This window comes from Dicentrarchus labrax, unplaced genomic scaffold, assembly GCF_905237075.1.
Source record: "Dicentrarchus labrax unplaced genomic scaffold, dlabrax2021, whole genome shotgun sequence".
NCBI lineage: Eukaryota > Metazoa > Chordata > Actinopteri > Moronidae > Dicentrarchus > Dicentrarchus labrax.
This window is the reverse complement of record NW_026136719.1, coordinates 20,647,421-20,667,189: the sequence shown is the minus strand read 5'-3', so window position 1 is coordinate 20,667,189 and position 19,769 is coordinate 20,647,421. Positions and strand designations below refer to the sequence as shown.

At 38.7% G+C, this 19,769-nt stretch overlaps 1 protein-coding gene across 2 annotated transcripts in view; it reads left to right on the top strand.

Annotated features, from left to right (window-relative positions):
• Positions 1 to 19,769, top strand: part of LOC127352220 (CUB and sushi domain-containing protein 1-like) — a 396,058-nt gene that overhangs the window by 125,954 nt on the left and 250,335 nt on the right. For both annotated transcript variants that reach the window (XM_051380421.1, XM_051380419.1), the window contains exon 3: positions 12,026 to 12,138. In XM_051380421.1, coding sequence (XP_051236381.1) covers positions 12,026 to 12,138 — 113 coding nt within the window. The remainder of the gene's footprint in view (positions 1 to 12,025; positions 12,139 to 19,769) is intronic.

Sequence of the window (19,769 nt, the reverse complement as noted above, 5' to 3'; positions counted from 1 at the left end):
CAAGTCAGGATACTGAAAGATATTGAAGTAGCATTTATTTAATTTAATGGGAATGTGATTTGTACCCAAACTGTAACTATATGTCATTGAGAAAGAGACATATATAATAATATCCTGTGATAATTAGCATACTGCAAATCACAAAACCCTGCTGGAAATACTTAAGTGTTCATCTGTTGAATTTTCTGACAGTTTTTCTGAAAGTTCAAAGCACAGGAAATACATTACTGCTCTTAGGCTCCAGTCTTGATAAATATACTTTCAACTCAGTGTCAGCACAAAAAACACCAAATAAAATGCTAATATCAGAACCTTTTTTAAGATTTTGAAAGATATAGTTTGATGTAAAATGTCCACATTCATTTTTGACCTTGGCTTGGTGATCTTCTGAATGCCATTTAAGGCTAATGATAAATGGAGGTTTAATAATGCTGGTTAAAAGAAACACAAAGTGCACTAATTTCTTTATTTTTGTTGCGCTGAATAAAACTCACATCAATATAAAGCTTTATCCTTGTAATCATCCTCCATTTCCTTCTTCTTAAAAGCTTCACTTAGGAATTGGTGATTGTTGTAAAGAGAAGGTGTCAATAGACATATAGATTGTTTATGTATTATTATTTTTAAGTAAATAAGTGTAAATAGGTTACAATTTCTCTGTTGATTTGTGATTTCAAGTGGATTTCCCAAATGTTAGGTTTGATGTGCACTGATTACTTCTGTTTCACACCTGTAAACTAACCCACACACCCAAACATGCACAGGCCTCTGTAGACAATTCTGCTCCGGTAAACAGACTTGACAGACACTGTGGGGGTGGGTGGGGTTCCTGGTTTAAATATAAGGGAATTGTGCAGCAGGGTGTTGCTTGAGGACACCAGGGAATCAGCAGGATTCTTACCCTCTTATCGCACAAATCAAATGCCACCCACTGCAAAGTGCCCTTGAGCAAGGCGCTCAACTCCTCAAATCACTGCACTAGTTCTGCCATGTAGATGTGTGTGATTCTGTGTACCTCTTACTTCCTGTGTGTTTCCTGTGTTTTACCCTGCTTTTATGTGCGTGGGAATGAGTTTATGTATCTCAGTAGATAACATACACTCCTGGAGGCAAAAAAAACTGTAATTCCTCTTTAGAATAAGATCTGTTTGTCTGCATTAAATGTGCTCAAACCTGTGAAAAAAAATCTCTGCTGAAATCTCTACTACAACTTCTTCTCTTCTCTTCCAAAAGCAAATGAAAGAAACAGCATTAAACATCTCAGTAGTACTTTTAAAGCCAGTCTTTAAAAGTGTTGTTTAAAAAGTTAGCTCAAGGCTACAGTTAGTTTTGGGTAGACTGTCAAATTGTTCCATAGCCAGGGGTCTACAATTAAGCCAGAGAACTAATTACCCATAAATACAACTTAATATCGTCTTAAGACATTTACCACATTATTTTGTGTTCATATTGTCATCCTTGGGTTTATACCTCGTATCTCCAAAAAGCCAACTGCCTTGTGTTCAGTTTACGCCCATACATTGTTAAAAAAAATCATCCAGTGCAGTTTAAAGTTGGATTTACAAGGATTCCAAATGGTTACAGTAATATGTATTAAGTGTTAACACAGAGAAAAACTAAAAAAGGAAAAATGCACGTCTTGCCTAAGGCCATTTCTCCCTCTGTTTTTTTTTTTTTTGTTTTACTTCAGCAGCACATAGAGAGAAAAGAACCTCTGGGTGTTTAGTGTGTCTCTATCTGGCTTCACAAATTTCCAAAAAATCACAGCCCTGTTGCCAGAGATTTATTCCACACTGTTTTCCCCAACACATTGTCTACAGTTTGTACAGGAAACACCACCAACTGAGCCTATAATTTAAAACAAATCTGCTACATCACATAACAACACTGTCCATGTCCCTATTCTGTTTTCTGCCATTCCTCTTTTGTATGTTAGCAAACATCTTTCCCAGTGAAAGAATTAAGTTGGTTATTGTTTTCAGTACATTCGCTTCTTTTCAAAATTTTCAAATAATTTGCTCACTTCCTTTTCTTTCTCTCTTCAACTCTTAGTCTGTCTTCTCCACACAAGTGTTTCTTGTCTGTCCATTTACTCCGAGCTGTGTTGTGTCACTGATAGACTAGTGTTTCACCAGACAGACTGAAAAAATGGATTACACTCACAGAATGACAGGTTGAAACAAATAGTTTCACCCAGGAACATACATCTACTGTACAAGTGTGAGGTGTATCTAGTGCTGGCAAGAAGAAGCCAAATGCTCTGCAAGATGGAAAATAGTAATGTTTGTTTTATGAGTTTACACTGGTCTCGTCTCTAGTTTGTGCAAGACAGATTGTTTTTCTAGATGTCAGAGCCAGTAGATATATGAGGAACCAAAGATATAAATTACTGCTCTATCTCAAAAAAGTCAGTTTTTCTGGGGAGAAGAAAGCCTTTCTTATGTTCCAGGACACCGCAATGTTGTTTTGTTTTGCTGAATGGATTTGCGGAATGGTTTTTGTAGCTCCAGTGGTCATGGGTTTTACTGGGCCCATGTTATGTAAAATTTAAGCTCAAGTTTTGCAGTGGTAGCACAGTGTTGTCAAGGTGTTTCAGCAGGCAGAGTTACCAAATTTAATGTTTTTTAAGGGTACAGTAATGTAATACCTAGGAACTCTCAAGTAAAATTTAAAAATACATTTTGCAAATAACTGCAAAATGTATTTGCGTGTGTGACTCATAACATAGCTCTAAAGTAACCATCAAACTATTCAACTATTGACACCGCTAGAAAAACAACAAACCAGAAAAGAATCATTTTTAGGTGTTGTGTGCACCTTGCCTCAGCTATAATGAGCCATTGGAAATGATATACTTTGATATAGACAGAGGAAATCTGGTCTATTTTTTCCACTTCATTGAGCCATCATATTCTACACCTACATGAGCCTCCCATTACAGCCATGTATTGTTTTAGCTTTATTGGAGCAGTCAGAGGTCAAGTACATTGGTCAAACACATTATAATGGTCACTGGATAAGTCTCTTCTTTACTTCCCCTGTCAGTATTTCCCCTGCTGGCTGGTGGATTTGAACTGACAACTGCCTGTTCTTTACTTGTGACGTGTGAAAAAATCCCCAGGCTGCCTGCATCACTCTTAATTTGGCCTTGTTAAGGTGTGATTGATACAGGTTGTCACGACCACCGCTAGAAAATAGCACATGAGACCCGTAGAAAAAGTGTTTCAAAATATACTCAGTCAGTACTGGTCAATATGAACATAAATCCTTAAAGATAATAGAAGGTGGATCAATATTTATACATCGATCAAGTTCAATATAACATTAATTTAGAGACAGTAGTATTCTTACCATGAACAAATGAGACCACCAACGTGAAGACCAGCAGCCTCTGCAGCTCTTTTTTTGGCCAAAAATTTCATTGTGGTACAAACCTGATAGAGGGAACTGTTATAGTGTGCAGTATGGAGAGTAAGAAAAAAAGGTTTTGCTAAGTATACATTTAAGTTTTTATATTGGTTGATCTGCTATTTCCATGTTCTTTATCCACCTAAAATGAAGCCTGTGAGATAGTTCAGGCAGCCAACTGGAGTCTGCCACAACACTGACATGGCACACTCCTCTCAGTGCAACATACTGTATATCCATTGCACCCTTTTAATCATTGTATCATTGTACGTAAGTTGTCAGTGCTCTGCTCACTCTTTTGCTTCATGCCTGCTGCCACATTACTTACCTGAAAGCTTCTGTATGCTTTCACTAGCTGCTACTGCAGCATTTCAAAATCCACATTTCCACCCCAGCATCCAACTTTTGGCTCTGAGTCTGACTTCCCTTAGAAGGTCAGTTTTATTATTGTTATTCTCCATTCTCAATTTGGTGCTTCCTTGCGGGGAGCAACGAGATCAGAGCCTAGACACCAAACATCAATGCTGTAAATATCCTACATTCACATATATACATATGAACATATCAACTATTCCACATGAGTTGACTGACTGAAATACAGCTGCAGAAAGCTGTCTGAACCAACTCTAAGATCTTAGTTATTGAAATGTTCCGCTTGGTGGACCACTTGTAAGCCAAATTTACCAGAAGACTGCAAGGAATATTAAAAGTCATCAGTCTTTGATTTAAATGTTTACATTTGCAGACAAGAAAGGCAACATTACATTTGATTGCTTTAAATAACTTCTACTAAAATTAGGAGATGAGGTGTGTGGTAAAGAAAACTGGTATTATATTGACAATAAATAGGCAAATTACATCTTATCTTGACAGTCCCATCTGGGAATCCCACTGTAACAAGACTGAAACTGGATAACTGGGCTCCTTTTAAATGGCATTAGCCAGCACACAGTACTACATGTTATGCACATTTGGGTGTTTCTAAGCGCAGCTGCTATTTTTGTTAATACATGCGCAGTGGTACTGTGTTCTCAACCTGTGACTTCACTGATAGAAGGATGGTGCTGAGATGGAAACAGACTTAGTCCTTAGATGCTTATTCTTAACAAAACAACCCATTTTTCACCAAAATACTACCAACTCTGGCAGACTCATTTGAATAAAAGCTCCTGTCTGTTTTCTTCCTCTATTTTCACCTTTGCACCATTATGTGTTCTTTCTTTCAGGTTTAGTAGCTTTAGGTATAACATATCACTGGCTTATTTTACTTTGGTTGGGACTGAAGGGGAATATTAATCCTAAATGAGTTTACAGTATGTATCGCTGCTTACCAAACAGTCTCATGGCAAAAGACGGCAAGAGCACATCACTGAGCCTTTTCACAAAAATAACTGACTAAATCATGTAAATACATTTCTACCTGTCTTTATCAGGCTTTCCCAATGTGCTGTTTTCCTGTATATTTTTATTGATGACTGTGTGGACAAGATAGGGTTTGTCAGTGGTCATGGGCTGCAGCTGCATTTGGAGCTGTTGACCTCAACGACAAACATATCTTCTCAACAGTTATAGGGTCATTGACTCCAAGAAGAGGATGTCAGTTTTGAAGTTTTCCCATCTCTGGCTGTCAATTTCTCTGTGGAAATCATAAATACAGCTTTACCAAGATTTGCTGGGTCTCCCTTTTGATTTGGTACAAGTCTGAAATTCTGCCCAACTACATCAGTTAAATTATTTTTAGTGACCAGCTCGTTGACGCTCACAGCAAGGTTCTTTTCCCCGTCTAATCTGTGGAAGAGTGGTCATGTGATGGTAATGAAAATAACACTAATGCTATTTTCCAATATCATGGTATGTCTTTTTACTGTACTACCATCCAATCTAAACCATAATCCTAGCATTATAAGTGTCTGTCAACATCCAGCATGCCAACAGTCTGATAGACTGGCAGGCTGAGCAAGAGATAGACTGTTAAACGGGCAGATACAGATGGGCAGTCAGACAGATGGACGAAGCAACACACACAGGAAAGCTGGCTGGTTGGTCGGTTGACTATAGAGACCGGCTGGCTGGAATCTCTGAGTGGCTGTCAGATTACATAAACTGGTTGACTGGTTGGACAGTTGACCGATTGGGTAAACGGTCACATAGTCTTAAACCGGCTCACATATTCTTGCATAAATGTCAAACAGCCGTAGGATCAGTGTGACTGGGAGGGACAGTGAGATGCAAAGAGAGCAGGGAAAGATGGAGGAGAGACAGACAGAGAGCTACACAGGGATATAGAATCATGTTGGTCCATCAGTACAGTGACAGCTAGACGATTACTGCTCATTACCTGACTGACAGACTGACTCGCTGACTGACAATCAGTGTGTGTGTGTGTGTGTGTGTGTGTGTGTGTGTGTGTGTGCACAGACGTGAATGAATTCTCATCTGTCTCCTCGTCAATCCTCCATTTGAGACACATATCACCATTTTATTCATAGAGACAGACAAATAATTGCATTTGTGTTTGGGTTTATGCTTTGCATTTACTTGAATATGCACTTCTTATGATTATTTATAACCATATATATGGAAAATCGTAATGTGGCATGTTTCTCTAAATAATACATACATTGTTAATACACTTTGGTTTGAGCTTAATGTTAATATAGGTCAATACCAGAACTTGCAGTTTCACTACAGTTTACAGTAGCAGCAATGGTAGCTCCATAATATAGCCAGTACCTCTTTGATCAGGTCCCATACATATATGTACCAGTCAACCTCTTTCTAAATCTCTGACCAGTGTAGAAAAAGTAACCTTTGCCCAATATAAAAATGTCCTTGGAATATCATATGCCCTTGAAATTAAAAATGAAGAAGTGTAGTGTTCTCCCAAAAATTAATTATACTCATTTCACTTTATTCACATTTTATTTGTTGAGTGGTGAAATATTCATGTGAGAATGTAATTGCTGTCTCCTGTGGGCCTCCAAGGTGATTTATGAAAACTTGTGACCAGGCAATTCTCTTTCTGGTTGAGGAAAATATAAGTCGCACCAAAAATGCAGTGCACAGCCTGAAAAAGTAGACAATGATCATACCCACAGAATCACAAACTTATATATATATATGTGTCTGCAGAATGTACATTTCCTCATTTCTTCTGCTATCCATTTGTCTCGTAAATCCCCTGCCCGAGTTGCTCTGACGCGAGAACGTGACGTAATTGCCTGGCTTGTAGCGCTTATAGCGGTCCATTTGTCTTTGGGCGTTACGAGTCAGAAAGAACATGGACTGTGTTGTTATTGCTTGTGGCTCATCCAAACAAGCTCAATGTGAAATAATAATGTTTTTCTACAGAAACACTAACATTTCAATTAATTCTGTTATTGTTATTAAAGTCTTACATTTCAATAATATTTTGCCATTTTCGCCTATTTCAATTTCAACAAGTGCTGTGGCGTTTGTCTCGAGCCACCAGGGGCAGTGGCAGGCTAGTGTTATTGTTAGCTACATTAGCCTATTTAGCAAACCAGCTCGAAAACAAAACTTTACATTGTATTGCACGCAGAGCAACACCGTGCAATGCATAAATTGGTGACCGGACTAAAGCAGCAATGTAAACAAGTGTGTAAGAGCATTTAAAATCGACATTAAAACGACCAACGTAGTACAAATACAAAGAAAATACATCTCAACACCATGAAATATGGGCACAGCCATCTTTGCTTTGCGAGTCGTACGTTCACCCTCGTTTAGCTCGATGTACTCTGAGGAGCCCCGAGCTGGATGGCTGATATTACGACCAAAAGGGGGTGTGTCTCGGTGAAATGTCGCGAGATAGCTGCAAGACTTATACTTTCCAACTCGGGCGGGGGGTTTATGAGACAAATGGATAATCCCATATGTGTGTCCCATTCTTACAATATCTCAGGAATATCGGGAGGAAATTTCTTCAGATTTGGCGTAAACGTCCACTTTGACTCGATGATGAAATGTTGAGATTTTGGTGATCGAAGGTCAAGGTCTCTGTGACAGTGTAACAGTTTGTCGGACAATAAATTGGTGACACTTTTTTTTTTATTGGATAGTGACAGCTGTTGATAGACAGGAAAGGTGGGTAGAGAGAGAAGGGATGACACGCAGCAAAGGGCCGCAGGTCGGATTTGAACCCGGGCCGCTGCAGCAACTCCGTACATGTGTTGCCAGCTCTACCGACTGAGTTAACCGGGTGACCAAATTGGTGACACTTTTGACTTAAAGGTCGCTGTAACCTCAAAATTGCCTTGACATGTTTGACATGACGTGTTTTTAGTGAAGTGGAAAAACACTTTTCTGGCCATTATTCACCACAGTTGGTTGGACTAATCTTCATAATTGGTCGGACACTGAATTGTAATTGAAACTTTGACTCAAAGGTCATTGTGACTTCAAAATAGGTTTTAGTCATAATTTAAGGATGAATTGGGCAATTCTAAATTTCTCAGACTTATGCTGACGGAGACAATACAATTTGTAAACAATAAGTAGCTCAGTATGGCCTTTGTCTTTTCATGTCATTCAAGATTAGCCTAGCTAATTGTGATGCTGAATGCGGAATCATACATATGCATCAATATTAGCCAAAAAGTACACTTTATACCTTTTTATTGAATTGCTTCCAGGTGTTCGCTACATATATTGTACAGTATGAGTCTGGACGGACATGGATGAAAACTGCAACTTGACTGGTTGGGAGAGGCACACAACCAGGGTGGTAATTCTAGTTTAAACTGAGAGGTGTTGTTACCCGGACAGGTGTTTCTGTTTTATTCTGTTTTGAGATTAGGTTAAATAATAGAAACACCTTTCTGCATTACTTTTAGTCAGGCGTTCACAATAAACTGGCAACTATATTATATAGTATAGTATATATTTAGCTAAAAAAATTCCACATGTATACTATTGACAATACTTTACTGCTACTGAATTACTTTACATTGATAACTAACATACACTATTTTTAAAGTAATTTAAAAAATAAACATAACAAGCTCTCGAATTAATACTGATATTGAGCAAATTAGAACTTTGCAGAATGAAATAGATTTTATAAGAAAAGAGAAATAAGAAAAGGTTGGAAAAGAGAAAAGAAAAGTGTTCTGCTTATGTCAAGTAACCTGCAATTGGGGGCATCAATTTTAGGAATTCAAATAAAATTATAATTAAATATATCACAGTTATTGGCCATTTTAGCACATGCAGGGAATGGCCAGAAATTTGGATAAGTGAATTTATCCGTTAAAACTGTGTATTGATTGTCATATGTATTAGTATGCCAACAAGCATGTATGTGAGTATGAGTGCAGCTAAAAAATCAATGAATGTGCTTTTCACTGAAATTGCTCTTTAGTCAGTGATAATGATACAAAAGTATGTATTTATCACTGTAAAAATTACAAAATATATTTTTATATAGAATATTGACTACTAATAATCAGTAATTAAGTTTACCCTAGCATGACCTATCCTCTGCTGGCATAACCAGCGCACAACATTTAATTAACCTAGCCACAGGGACCTGAATGCTCAGTCTTAAAAAAAAACCAAATAACTCAAAAGTGTGATGATAGGCTCAGTGCATACAATTGAGCAACTGTGCAAGTTGGAGGTTCCAAACACTACTGTGGCTAGTAAAGTAAAAGTAAAGTAGAATGTGATTTACACCTATAAGAAGCAAAACCTTTGTCCTCCTTTTCTCTTCCCTTTCCTCCTTTTGTTTCATCTCACCACACACCTTGCGCCCCTCTCCGGTCTGCCCTTCCTCAATTTCCTCTGTCTCCTCTCCTCCCTCCATCTCTTCTTCTGTTTGTCAATTTCCATGTGCTCCCTTCATCCGTTCTTGTCTGTCGTTGGTGTCCTTGCTTCAAGGCCACAGAATTAAAATGATTCATTTTCTGTTTTCACTGTCCTCTGTGTTGCTCTGTAGTTAAATGACTTACTCTTTTACTCTTTTTTGTCCTTCCACTTTTCTTTATCTTTCTCCAAATCTTTTTGTCTGCCTCTTTCGTACTTTCTCACTTTTATTCCTTCCTTTTTTTGTGCTACCTCTCCAGTGACCTAGCTGACCTTTCAAATGATGAAAAGTGAATTGTATAAAATAACTTGAATCCTATTTTAATGTCTGTCTTTCTTTTCCTGTTATTTTCCACTCAAACCTTGTTCCCTTCGGTTTGTCTCTGCTCCACGTTCATTGTTGCATATTTTTGTACCTAGTGAACCAAGTAAGATGTCTTCAAACTTGTCCTCCAATCATTGTTCTCTTGCTCTGGATATATCAAGAGCTACTTCAACCTGCACTTCAGTTTGCTCGCTTCCGTTCACACTTGAAAGTAAAATGGTGTCACTAAATGCTTATTAATTTTCTGCTTGGCTTGAACAGTGGTAAAATGAAATGTAAATATGAAATTATTTGTCTGGGTCAGCAAGATAAGACAAGCAAGATAGCCCAGGCATCCTTTTCCTCAGCCATGCACTGCAGCTCTTCCTGGGGGATTCCCAGATGTTCCCAAGCTAGATTGAATATAATAGTCCCTGCATTGGGTAATGGTTTTCCCCGAGGTCCAGTTGGGGAGGCATCCACAGGCATTGTGATCAGAATCCCAAATCACCCCAACTGGCTCTTTTCAATAAGTTGTTCTACTCTGAGCTTCTTCTAATTATCTGAGCTTCTCACCCTTCTGATGAAAATATACTTGTATGTTGAGCTTCGGGGTGAGAAATAGCTCTCCTGGAAACACAAGCATTTAACCTTTATTTTAGGCCCCAACTTGCTCCAAACCAAGAGGGGGCAAGCTGCCATATCAAGCAGTGCAACATGGCCTCAGTGCAACATTGGCTGTGCTAATTCACATACAGTAATACAAATTGTCACTTTTTTGCTGCACCTGGAAAGACTGCTCATGAAACTATCAAACATGACCTGTTATTGTTTATTCATGCATTTGAAAAAAGATCACTTTTAAAACTTGCTAATTCTGTTTTCCACAAGCAAATACTTATATTTAGTAACGCTGTTGCTGCTGCCTGACTTTAGATTCAGCTTTTGCTATGTGATATTGAGCGCTTGTGGAATTAAAGATAATTAACTTAAGCAGCATCTTTATCTAAACTGTGTCTAAACGAGTTTACCTGCAAAGTGAATTTTTGCTTGGCTTCCATGGTTTTTTGCCCCCAGCCCCCAATGTACCAACTATACAGAAGTTAGCCATAAGCTAGCTGGCAACGGACACACCAATGTGTATAGCAGTGTGTCTGTGTGTTTTTATTCAGCTTAGCCTCTGATTGAACTCAGAACTCAGCAGGAACTCCGGTAAGGATTGAGAGCTACATATACTGTAAAATTGAGAGCTTCGCTGTCAAGACCCTAATACACTTGAAGTGCATCATCTGGGGCAGCAACAGGCTTGGAGGTGTTTATCCTCATCTTAATCATTTACCCTTGGCTGCAAACCAGACCAGTGAGTGCTGAATGTCATGGTCTGAATCAACAAACAGAACTGCATCATCTGTAAATGGCACAAATGCAGTCCCGAGGTCATCAAACTGGACACACTCCACTTTTTGGCTGCACCTTGAGATGCTGTCCATGAAAATTGCAAAAGAGAAGGAAACAGGGCACAGCCTAAGTAAATGCACTTCACTGTTGTCGTTGTTCATTTAAGCACTTGAAAAATGCATGTTAGATTTGGGTTGGGTTGGGTTGGTTTTAGGTTTTATTTTTGCAGTGGAAACTTCAGATTTAGTTTTTGGCACAGTGTCATGGTATAAATGATACAGTTTGTATAATAGTTAGTCTTAACAAAGCTATAGATGCCTAACTTAAGCCCTGTCTTTGTCTACTGCATCTATATGTCACTATTAAAAGTGCAGAAAGTTCAGTTCTTTAGCTCACATTGAAATTATTAGTTTATCCACTGTATAAATATTTCTTAATTATATAAACAGTTTTCATCTACATAATTTAGGCAAGTCAATAGACTATTAGTGCTTTCCATTTCCTGTTATTTTCTTCCTTCAGAATCCTCCCTATTCTCCTCCCCAAATCGTTTAACCATCAATTAAGTCTCAAAGGACTGTTTCAGCACGACTTCCAGTGTAATCGAGCTCTCACCTTGTTGTATCACAGTCAAACAACACCTCATCATGGTTAGCTTAACTATTCTAGTGTAAATTCTTAAATTACGATATGTTTTTATTTTCTGTTTTTGTTCTGTATTTAAGTCTGGGTGCACAACATGGTTGGTTGTGCACTGTAGCTCAGTGATATATTAAATTCATATAATTTATTTTGAGAGAGAGGGAAAATCACTCTTTAGTCTCCTTTTCCTCAATGAAGAGGACAGCAGGAAACCTGAGAGTAGCTTGGAGAGAACTGATCTCAGGCCAGCAGGTGTCTTTATGGGTTCAGGACTTTCAGGGGGTTAACCACAACATCAACAGGACTAACACTGAACACAATTGTTCACATATTTATTTATTTTTCTATGTTTCAGGTTTTCAGATTTGACGTTGCCATATTGTTTGCTTTTATAAGTCAGCAGTAAACTGTCTTGCTGTGTTTCAGAGATGTATTTCTGTTTTTCAGGTTGTCAGGATTCATGCTGCCCTCCCCTATAGTCAGCAGTGGATCTATATTGGCCTTGTGGTTTACCACAGACTTTGCCGTCAGTGCACAGGGCTTTAAAGCTGTATATGAAGGTAAGACAATGTGTGAGTGTGCACAGTGATGAATGCTTGCCATGATACACAGACAATTTCTGAGGCAATAGTGATGACAGATTTTACCTGCAAAGTGACTGAACCGTGTTGGAAAATGTTGTAAGAGCTGTAAGAAACAAGTACCACAGTATACTACATACAATAAAGATAACTCTGGAGATTGTTGATTTTGATTATTATTAATAAGCACAGAATATTTACAACAAGCACTGTATTCATAAATATTTAGTTTATTAGAATGTCTCCAAATTACAGGATGACTGCATCAGTAGGAGCGAGTTTGATGCCATAGCTGGAGTTCATGGCACTGTTTCGCAATTGCAGTTGTATTTATATGAATCAGATTTTTTGGGGGGTCAGAAATTTGAAAGAAGTTAGTGTTTACTGGACTGTCCGTATCAATGTATAGGACAGAGAAATCAGGGGCAAACTCTTCTTTTGATCGAAATTATTATAACAAGTGGTGATAGACATGCAACCCTTCTATAATAGTTCTGTGTGGCCCAGAGCTGTTGTCTCGGTCATCCCTCCATCAGCTGGGACTACATACTATATATGTTGTATATGTATACATACACTGATCAGCCATAATATTATGACCACCTGGGCACGCTGGTGGCCATAACATTATGTAGCCCCAAACTGCAATGCACTGTGTGTTCTGACACCTTTCTATCAGAAACAGCATTCACTTTTTTAAGCAGTTTGAGCCACAGTATCTCGTCTGTTTGATCGGACCGCAGGGGCCAGCCTTCTTTCCCCACGGGCATCAATGAGCCTTGGCTGCCCATGACCCTGTCTCCAGCTTTTCCTTCCTTGGGCCACTTTCAAAAGGGACTGACCACTGCAGACCGGGAACACCCCACAAAAGCTGCAGTTTTGGAGATGCTAGGACCCAGTCGTCTAGCCAATTTGGCCCTTGTCAAAGTCACTCAAACCCTCACGCTGCCCATTTTTCTGCTTCTAACACATTAACTTGAGGACAAAATGTTCACTTGCTGCCTAATATATCCCACCCACTGACAGGTGCCATGATATCCAGATAATCAGTGTTATTCACTTCACCTGTCAGTGGTCATAATGTTATGGCTGATTGGTGTGTAGTCTTGTATTGATGTGTCTTGTATCCTTCACATCATTGATTGTTGTGACTTCCAGGTTGCATATTTTGCTGTGTGTCTTGCGTGTGTGTTATGAGCGTGGTATACAAGACTATTCCATGCTTGCGTGCATGTTTGGATGCGACACAAATACTTAGCCTGACCTTTTGAAGATGCACACACACACACACACACACACACACACACACACACACACACACACACACACACACCTACACACACACACACACACACACACACACACACACACACACACACACACACACACACACACACACACACACAGTGTTCCATTACTCTTGCATAAGAGTTCATCTATGAATCATGAACTCTAAATATCAAAGACAAACTCAAGAGACCAGATATACACACTTACTCCCCTGCGTGTGTTTGTGCTTCAACTTTATCTTACTCTGTCTGTGTATACTGTATTGTGTGTGTGTGTGTGTGTGTGTGTGTGTGTGTGTGTGTGTGTGTGTGTGTTTTCCTGGATGTGTGTCATTTGTGTGTTTGTGTATGTTGAAAGCAAACCTGACAGCCATTAAACCTTTTTCAGGAAGTACTTTATCTTCATTTTTTTCTTTCCATTGTTCTATTCAATATCTATGGGGATCCTTAAGTGTGTTTGTTGCCTCAGGGAGTGGTTGTGATTGTGTGTGTGTGTGTGTGTGTGTGTGTGTGTGCTTGTGTGTGTCTGCATGTATGCGAATGTGTATGTGGTGTGTGCTTGTGCACGTATAACTGACAGGTCTTTCTGTCAGTCTTTTTTTCTATGTTGCTTTGTTTTGCATTGATGTCCTACACTTCAAAACTTGATTCATGTCTGTGTTTGTGTGCTTGTGTGTAAAATGTGTATGTATATGTGGGGTGAACGCTCGTGTGTGTGTGTGTGTGTGTGTGTGTGTGTGTGTGTGGATGTAAAAAACATAGCATTCATGCATCAAACCAAAGCATTATTTATTGAATGCTTTGGTGTTTTGTGTATATGAGATCAGTCATCTGTCCTGGAACTTGCAAGTGCATGTGTAAGTTCCAGCTAACTGGATAGCTGTCTACTTTATCTTTATGGCAGTAATCATTACTGGAGTTTACTGAGAGCCAAGACAAATATGTGAGAGTGAACATTGGTCCCAATGATGACGAAAAGAAAGAGAAAGAAAAAGCCTGAATGAAAATAGATGTTTGCCACGATTTGATTTAATGTAGATATTAGAAGATGCAGTTATTTGCTAGTCTCACAGCAGGGTATCAGGAGGAGGATAAACGTCGACACTATCGGCCTGCAGCATATGTGCAAAATGCAATTATATAAAAAGGAACATTTTGATTTTAATCTAGATAAATTGTTCAAAGGATTGCGTCTCTTAAATGAGAAACAAACAATTATTGCAAACCATATCTTTAGACTTAGACATTAGACAGACTTTAGACACATGCATTTCAATTTACCTAGAGAAAGTTATTGTGCTTTGAAAGGGAAATTGCATGTGTAATTGAACACGTTGAGAGATCAGAAATTAATCTTTTGTGCATCTCAAATAGATAAAATTGATTTTGGTGCTACTTTAACCACATTTTAAAGAAAAGTGCTGTTTACTCAAATTAAGACCACTAATACAACCTTGTAAAACAGAAACTCTCAGCTGTCATCTCAAGTTGCTCAATCCGAAGCTGACACAGACAAAAACCCTGTAATTTTAAGCAATGTGAGAAGCACCTCTGTGACTGTAGTTTAGATCAGTTTGGCTGGATCAAAAGCAGATCCAACATTCAACTCTAATTTTGAATGCTTGTTATAATCTGCAGAGTTAGAAGGGCAAAAGTTTGTTTTCATCCAAGCAAGATAGTGGGACCACCTACGATGTGTGGATCCTGAGTTGAACGTTTGATGTGAATAGAATTTTAAGTGTTCATATTCAGTAGAGGGAAAGTTTCACTGTGCATATCAACCTTCATGCTCTTTTATTTATCCTTTAACCTCTATTCCTGTTAGACTATGTAAAGCAGGAGACCCTGCACAAATCTTGCATGAATTGCTAAAATGAATACTGTTAAGAACTGATCATGAAATTACTTGGGTATTGATAAATTGCAGGGTCAAGAACTTGAATTCAAAACCATTTGAGATATGAAGTCCCATCTCATAGTACATTTTTATCCCATTGCGGTTCAACACCCTCGCGGACTTGACAAGATAAAAGTGAACACATCATGGTATATGACCAAAGTCCACAGATAAGGTGGACATTTGGATTCAGTCATACGTGACTGTGAACTTTGAAGTTTCCTTTAAGTAATCTGTTTTGTTTTTGATAATGATTTTTCTTCTTTTGTTTTACCATACCCATAATCCAAAACCTTTTCCTCTTCCTAGCTTACTGTTGATGTTTTGCTGTGGCTGTATTTAATGTTGTGTCTTTCCTTATGGAATCCTAAAAAGAAGAAAGAAATTGCTAAATAAATCACTAAACTGAACTCTACACGAGCTGATTGAGACAAACCACTGTTTCATAATGAAGAAAATATTATTTCAAAATAATTTCAGCATCTTTTTTCCCTCATCTACTACCCACTCTCTCTGTTTCACACCTACTCCTTGTCAACCTCTCCCCTCCCCTCTCTTTCTCTGCTTCTGTTCATTTAAACTAATTCACACTAACAAAGAATCTATTCGGCCCTGTCTTTTTATTGGCCTGAACAACCTGTCTCCCCTGTCTGTCTGTCAGCCCATCTCTGTTAACAAATATATTCTCTGTTCTATCCTTTTATTAAAGGAAACCAAATTGAACTATAAGTCTGAACACATAGCTAACTGATAAGACCCCAGTCGCCTGAGAGAGGGATGGGTGGAGAGAGAGACAGAGAGAGGGAGGGTGGGTCAAATGAAGCTATAAGTGGTGGAAAGCAAGGCCTTGCTGATAAAAAAGCAAGTTTGCAAACCAGCTCTGCAAGACAAGATAATCATCAATTAATTTCCCCTGAAGCAGAAAGAGACACAGACAGACAGACGGGGGGGGCTAAAGACAGAGAGTTGAGATGGCTAGGATGGAGGCGAGGAAAGGGTAAATAAACACGAGGGGATTTTATATAGTTCTAGTTTGTTGTCTTTACCAACATGTTATTCAAGAGGGAAAAATCCTACACATCATCATCAAATTAAAAAGAGAAAGATTTGAAGTGCTTCACTGATCTTTTATTTACAGTGATGGTTTTTTCTATTCAGATGCATTTAGGTCCCGGATGGAGGAATTTTTTCGTCACATGTATCTCTCCCATCTCCCTCACTATCGTCTCTGTCTGTTTCCCCTGTAAAAAAAATTTATGAAATATTTTAGAATATATATATATATATTTATTTCCTCTGTGTTCAGGAATCAGTGAGTGAGCGTAAACTCTTACAGCTGCTTCTTCAGGAGTTAGACCTGCAGCCATAGCTATGGATTTGTTGGAAATATGGATTAAGACCTGGGTTGTGTTTCCACTAGGACCCTCTTTTGGTGCACATGGAGCTGGGAGCTTAGCGTGTGTTTAGCAGTCATTGTGCAAAATGTTAAAAGTTATAAATATTTAAACTTTTAGTAAAAGATTGCCTCGCCTCAAATGAGTTTGCTATTGTCGCTTAGCAACAAGAAGCACTACCAGCTCTTCCCCTGAGCATTAGTTAAGTGCTGTTACCTATAAGAAGAAGAAGGATACAAGGCTTTACTTTCTTGTTCACAATAGTGACTGAACTCTCCTAAAACAAACAAAGGCAAATTGTACAAAACAGACATGAGGGGTGGTCTCCTTGTTGACTCTATAAATTGATTAAATTGGGTTCTTCATCAACAGAAGAATGGGTCGAAATTCATTCAGATTCATAACCTGCATTAATTAATAAGGCACGCTGGGAAACTTTTGCCAGTGGAGCTGTGGTGCTTATTACTGACATGATATAAAATATATATATTTATTAGGTTCAAGGGTTCAAAATTATTATGGATGCATATTACAATCCAAAATGATGATGAAGTGTTACATCTTGTTTTATTAACAAATACATTTTGGTATGTAAATGCTAGGCCAGTATAGAAATGACTATAAAACTAATTATTTTCAGGAGAGCAAGATGTTTTAACAATTCTCATTTAACAACTTGATTAAGAATACAAGAGAACTGCTCTAATTAACAAGGCCTATTAATTATAAACTGTTGATGATTATGTACAATATGCACTACAGCAGTTGAGCAGTGTATGTGTGTGTGTGTGTGTGTGTGTGTGTGTGTGTGTGTGTGTGAGAGAGAGAGAGAGATAGAGAGAGATTATTGACTCCCAGCACCACCTCTAACTTTAAGACAAAGTAGAAAAATCATCTTCAAAGTCTCAACCTCCCACACCCACTCTCCCCAAAAACGCACACGCACACACACACACACACACACACACACACACACACACACACACACACACACACACACACACACACACATACACACACACACAGAGTTTGAGAGAAAAGAGGCCGAGTGTGCGTTTTTCTGTCCCTAGGCTAGCTGCAGAGTTTCCTCTCCTGTTGAGGGACTTCTGTGAAAAACATGACTTGGAAACCCTTTAAAGGGACTTTGCACATTAAACACAAGCGCATGCACACTCACACACATACACACACGCAGGCTCATACACACACAAGCACAAACATATACACACGCATTCATACAGGACTGTTGGATATTACATAGGGGATCCCTCTGGAAAAGCAATAAAGGGAGAATAAAGATAAGATTTGAATACAGAAGAGAGGATGGAAAAAAGAGAGGGGCAGGCCTAGTATGTGTGTACATGTTCCAGTGCATATGTTACAGGTCACGGGTATTTTTGTTTTTTCTTATTTCTTGTTGTTATGGCAATACTAACCCATGTCACCATGTGTAGATTCGTATGGGGTATCACTTTAACACTGCATTACAACATGTAATGTGTGTGAGTGCCCGTGCCTGAATGTGTGTGTATCTGTAAAATTGCAGGAAGTTCATCCCCTTTGGTGTTGGCATTTCCACTGTCTCTCTCTCTCTCTCTCTCTCTTTCTCACTCTCTCTCTCTTTCTCACTCTCTCTCTCTCCCCCCTCTCTCTGCTGTGTAGACTGGTGTAGAATCCATTTGGAACACTTCTAGGAGCTTCCAAATCTTGCTGACTTGATGCGGGGCTTTGCACAGACTGTGGCAAGAGCCCTGTAGCCACCAACCATTGGACGAGATGCAAAAAGATCGCAGCCTCCTGCTCGGGGATTTTGGGTCCTTAGACATGATGTTACACATAAGAAAGATTTATTCATCTAGAGTTTTTTCCGATGCCTCTAGCCAGATAGTTTTCTTAGTGGTGCCTTTATTTCACAGAGTTTTTGCCTCACAAAATCTCAGAGGGCTGCAAATAGCCATTGCAGAAAATTGCACTACTGTAAATGGGAGTTGTGACATAATATGAATATAAACTATGGGATGAAAAGAATTTGGAAGGGTGATTTTCACTATAGGGTTTCAGAAATCATGATGGACAACTAGATTGTTTATTATAGATGCAATGCCAATTTAGACACTACTTAAACTTACAATAATCATGTCTCAATAACAACATGCTATTCATTATTTATTACATTTACTAACAAATCGACTCCATAACTGTAGTTGTTAATTAGTTTGTTAGGTTGGTTTTACATATTTTGCCAGAACCCAAAACTCTTACTGCAAATTGACATCAGAAGCGAGGCGTGGTGTGTAAGCATCCATCTGTTCAATCTACACGGACTCCAATCTACGTTTGTCCGTCACTGTCCTCAGAAACAGCTGTTCTGTCAGCAGGAGCTGAAAGGACGGCGACGGGTCAAACCGTATTCACCAGGCCGAGTAACATTGGAAATTTACTGGACAAAAATAGTTTTCAGGTAGTAGTAGAGGTAGTGAGGAGTATACAGGAAGAAAACTGAATTTGATTGAGTTGACTCATTGATTTAACTTTTTCCTCCACACAGTATCTCACTAGGCTTATTACATCTGATAAAATGGAAGAGTATCTGTTCAGTGAGATGGATCAGTGGCAAATGTCTGATAAATGTTTGAATTATTAAATCACAACCTGAAATAATTTCTAACTGCTTGCTTCATCCCACATTGCACGTTGCATTTCTACATCCATTTTTCACCACATGCTGTACTTCGTTTTTGTACTCCAATCTTGGCTGTTGTAATTTCCCTGTTTGAATGACAGTCGACCAGCCTGTTACTGTAGGTTCCAAAGTAAAATCCAGTTGGCCGGCTCACTAAATAAAGAACAATCAACACAAAGCTTCAGGGGGTTGAGTTATCAAGGTTCAGAGATCATGCACCAATGTGCTCAAGCTGTTTTGTATAACCATAGGGGGAAATGCATTTTTAATATCTAAAACACACTTTTACCATCTGCTCGCAAGCACCAGTGGCTAAAAGCAGTATTGACGGGCATTAAAAAAATGTC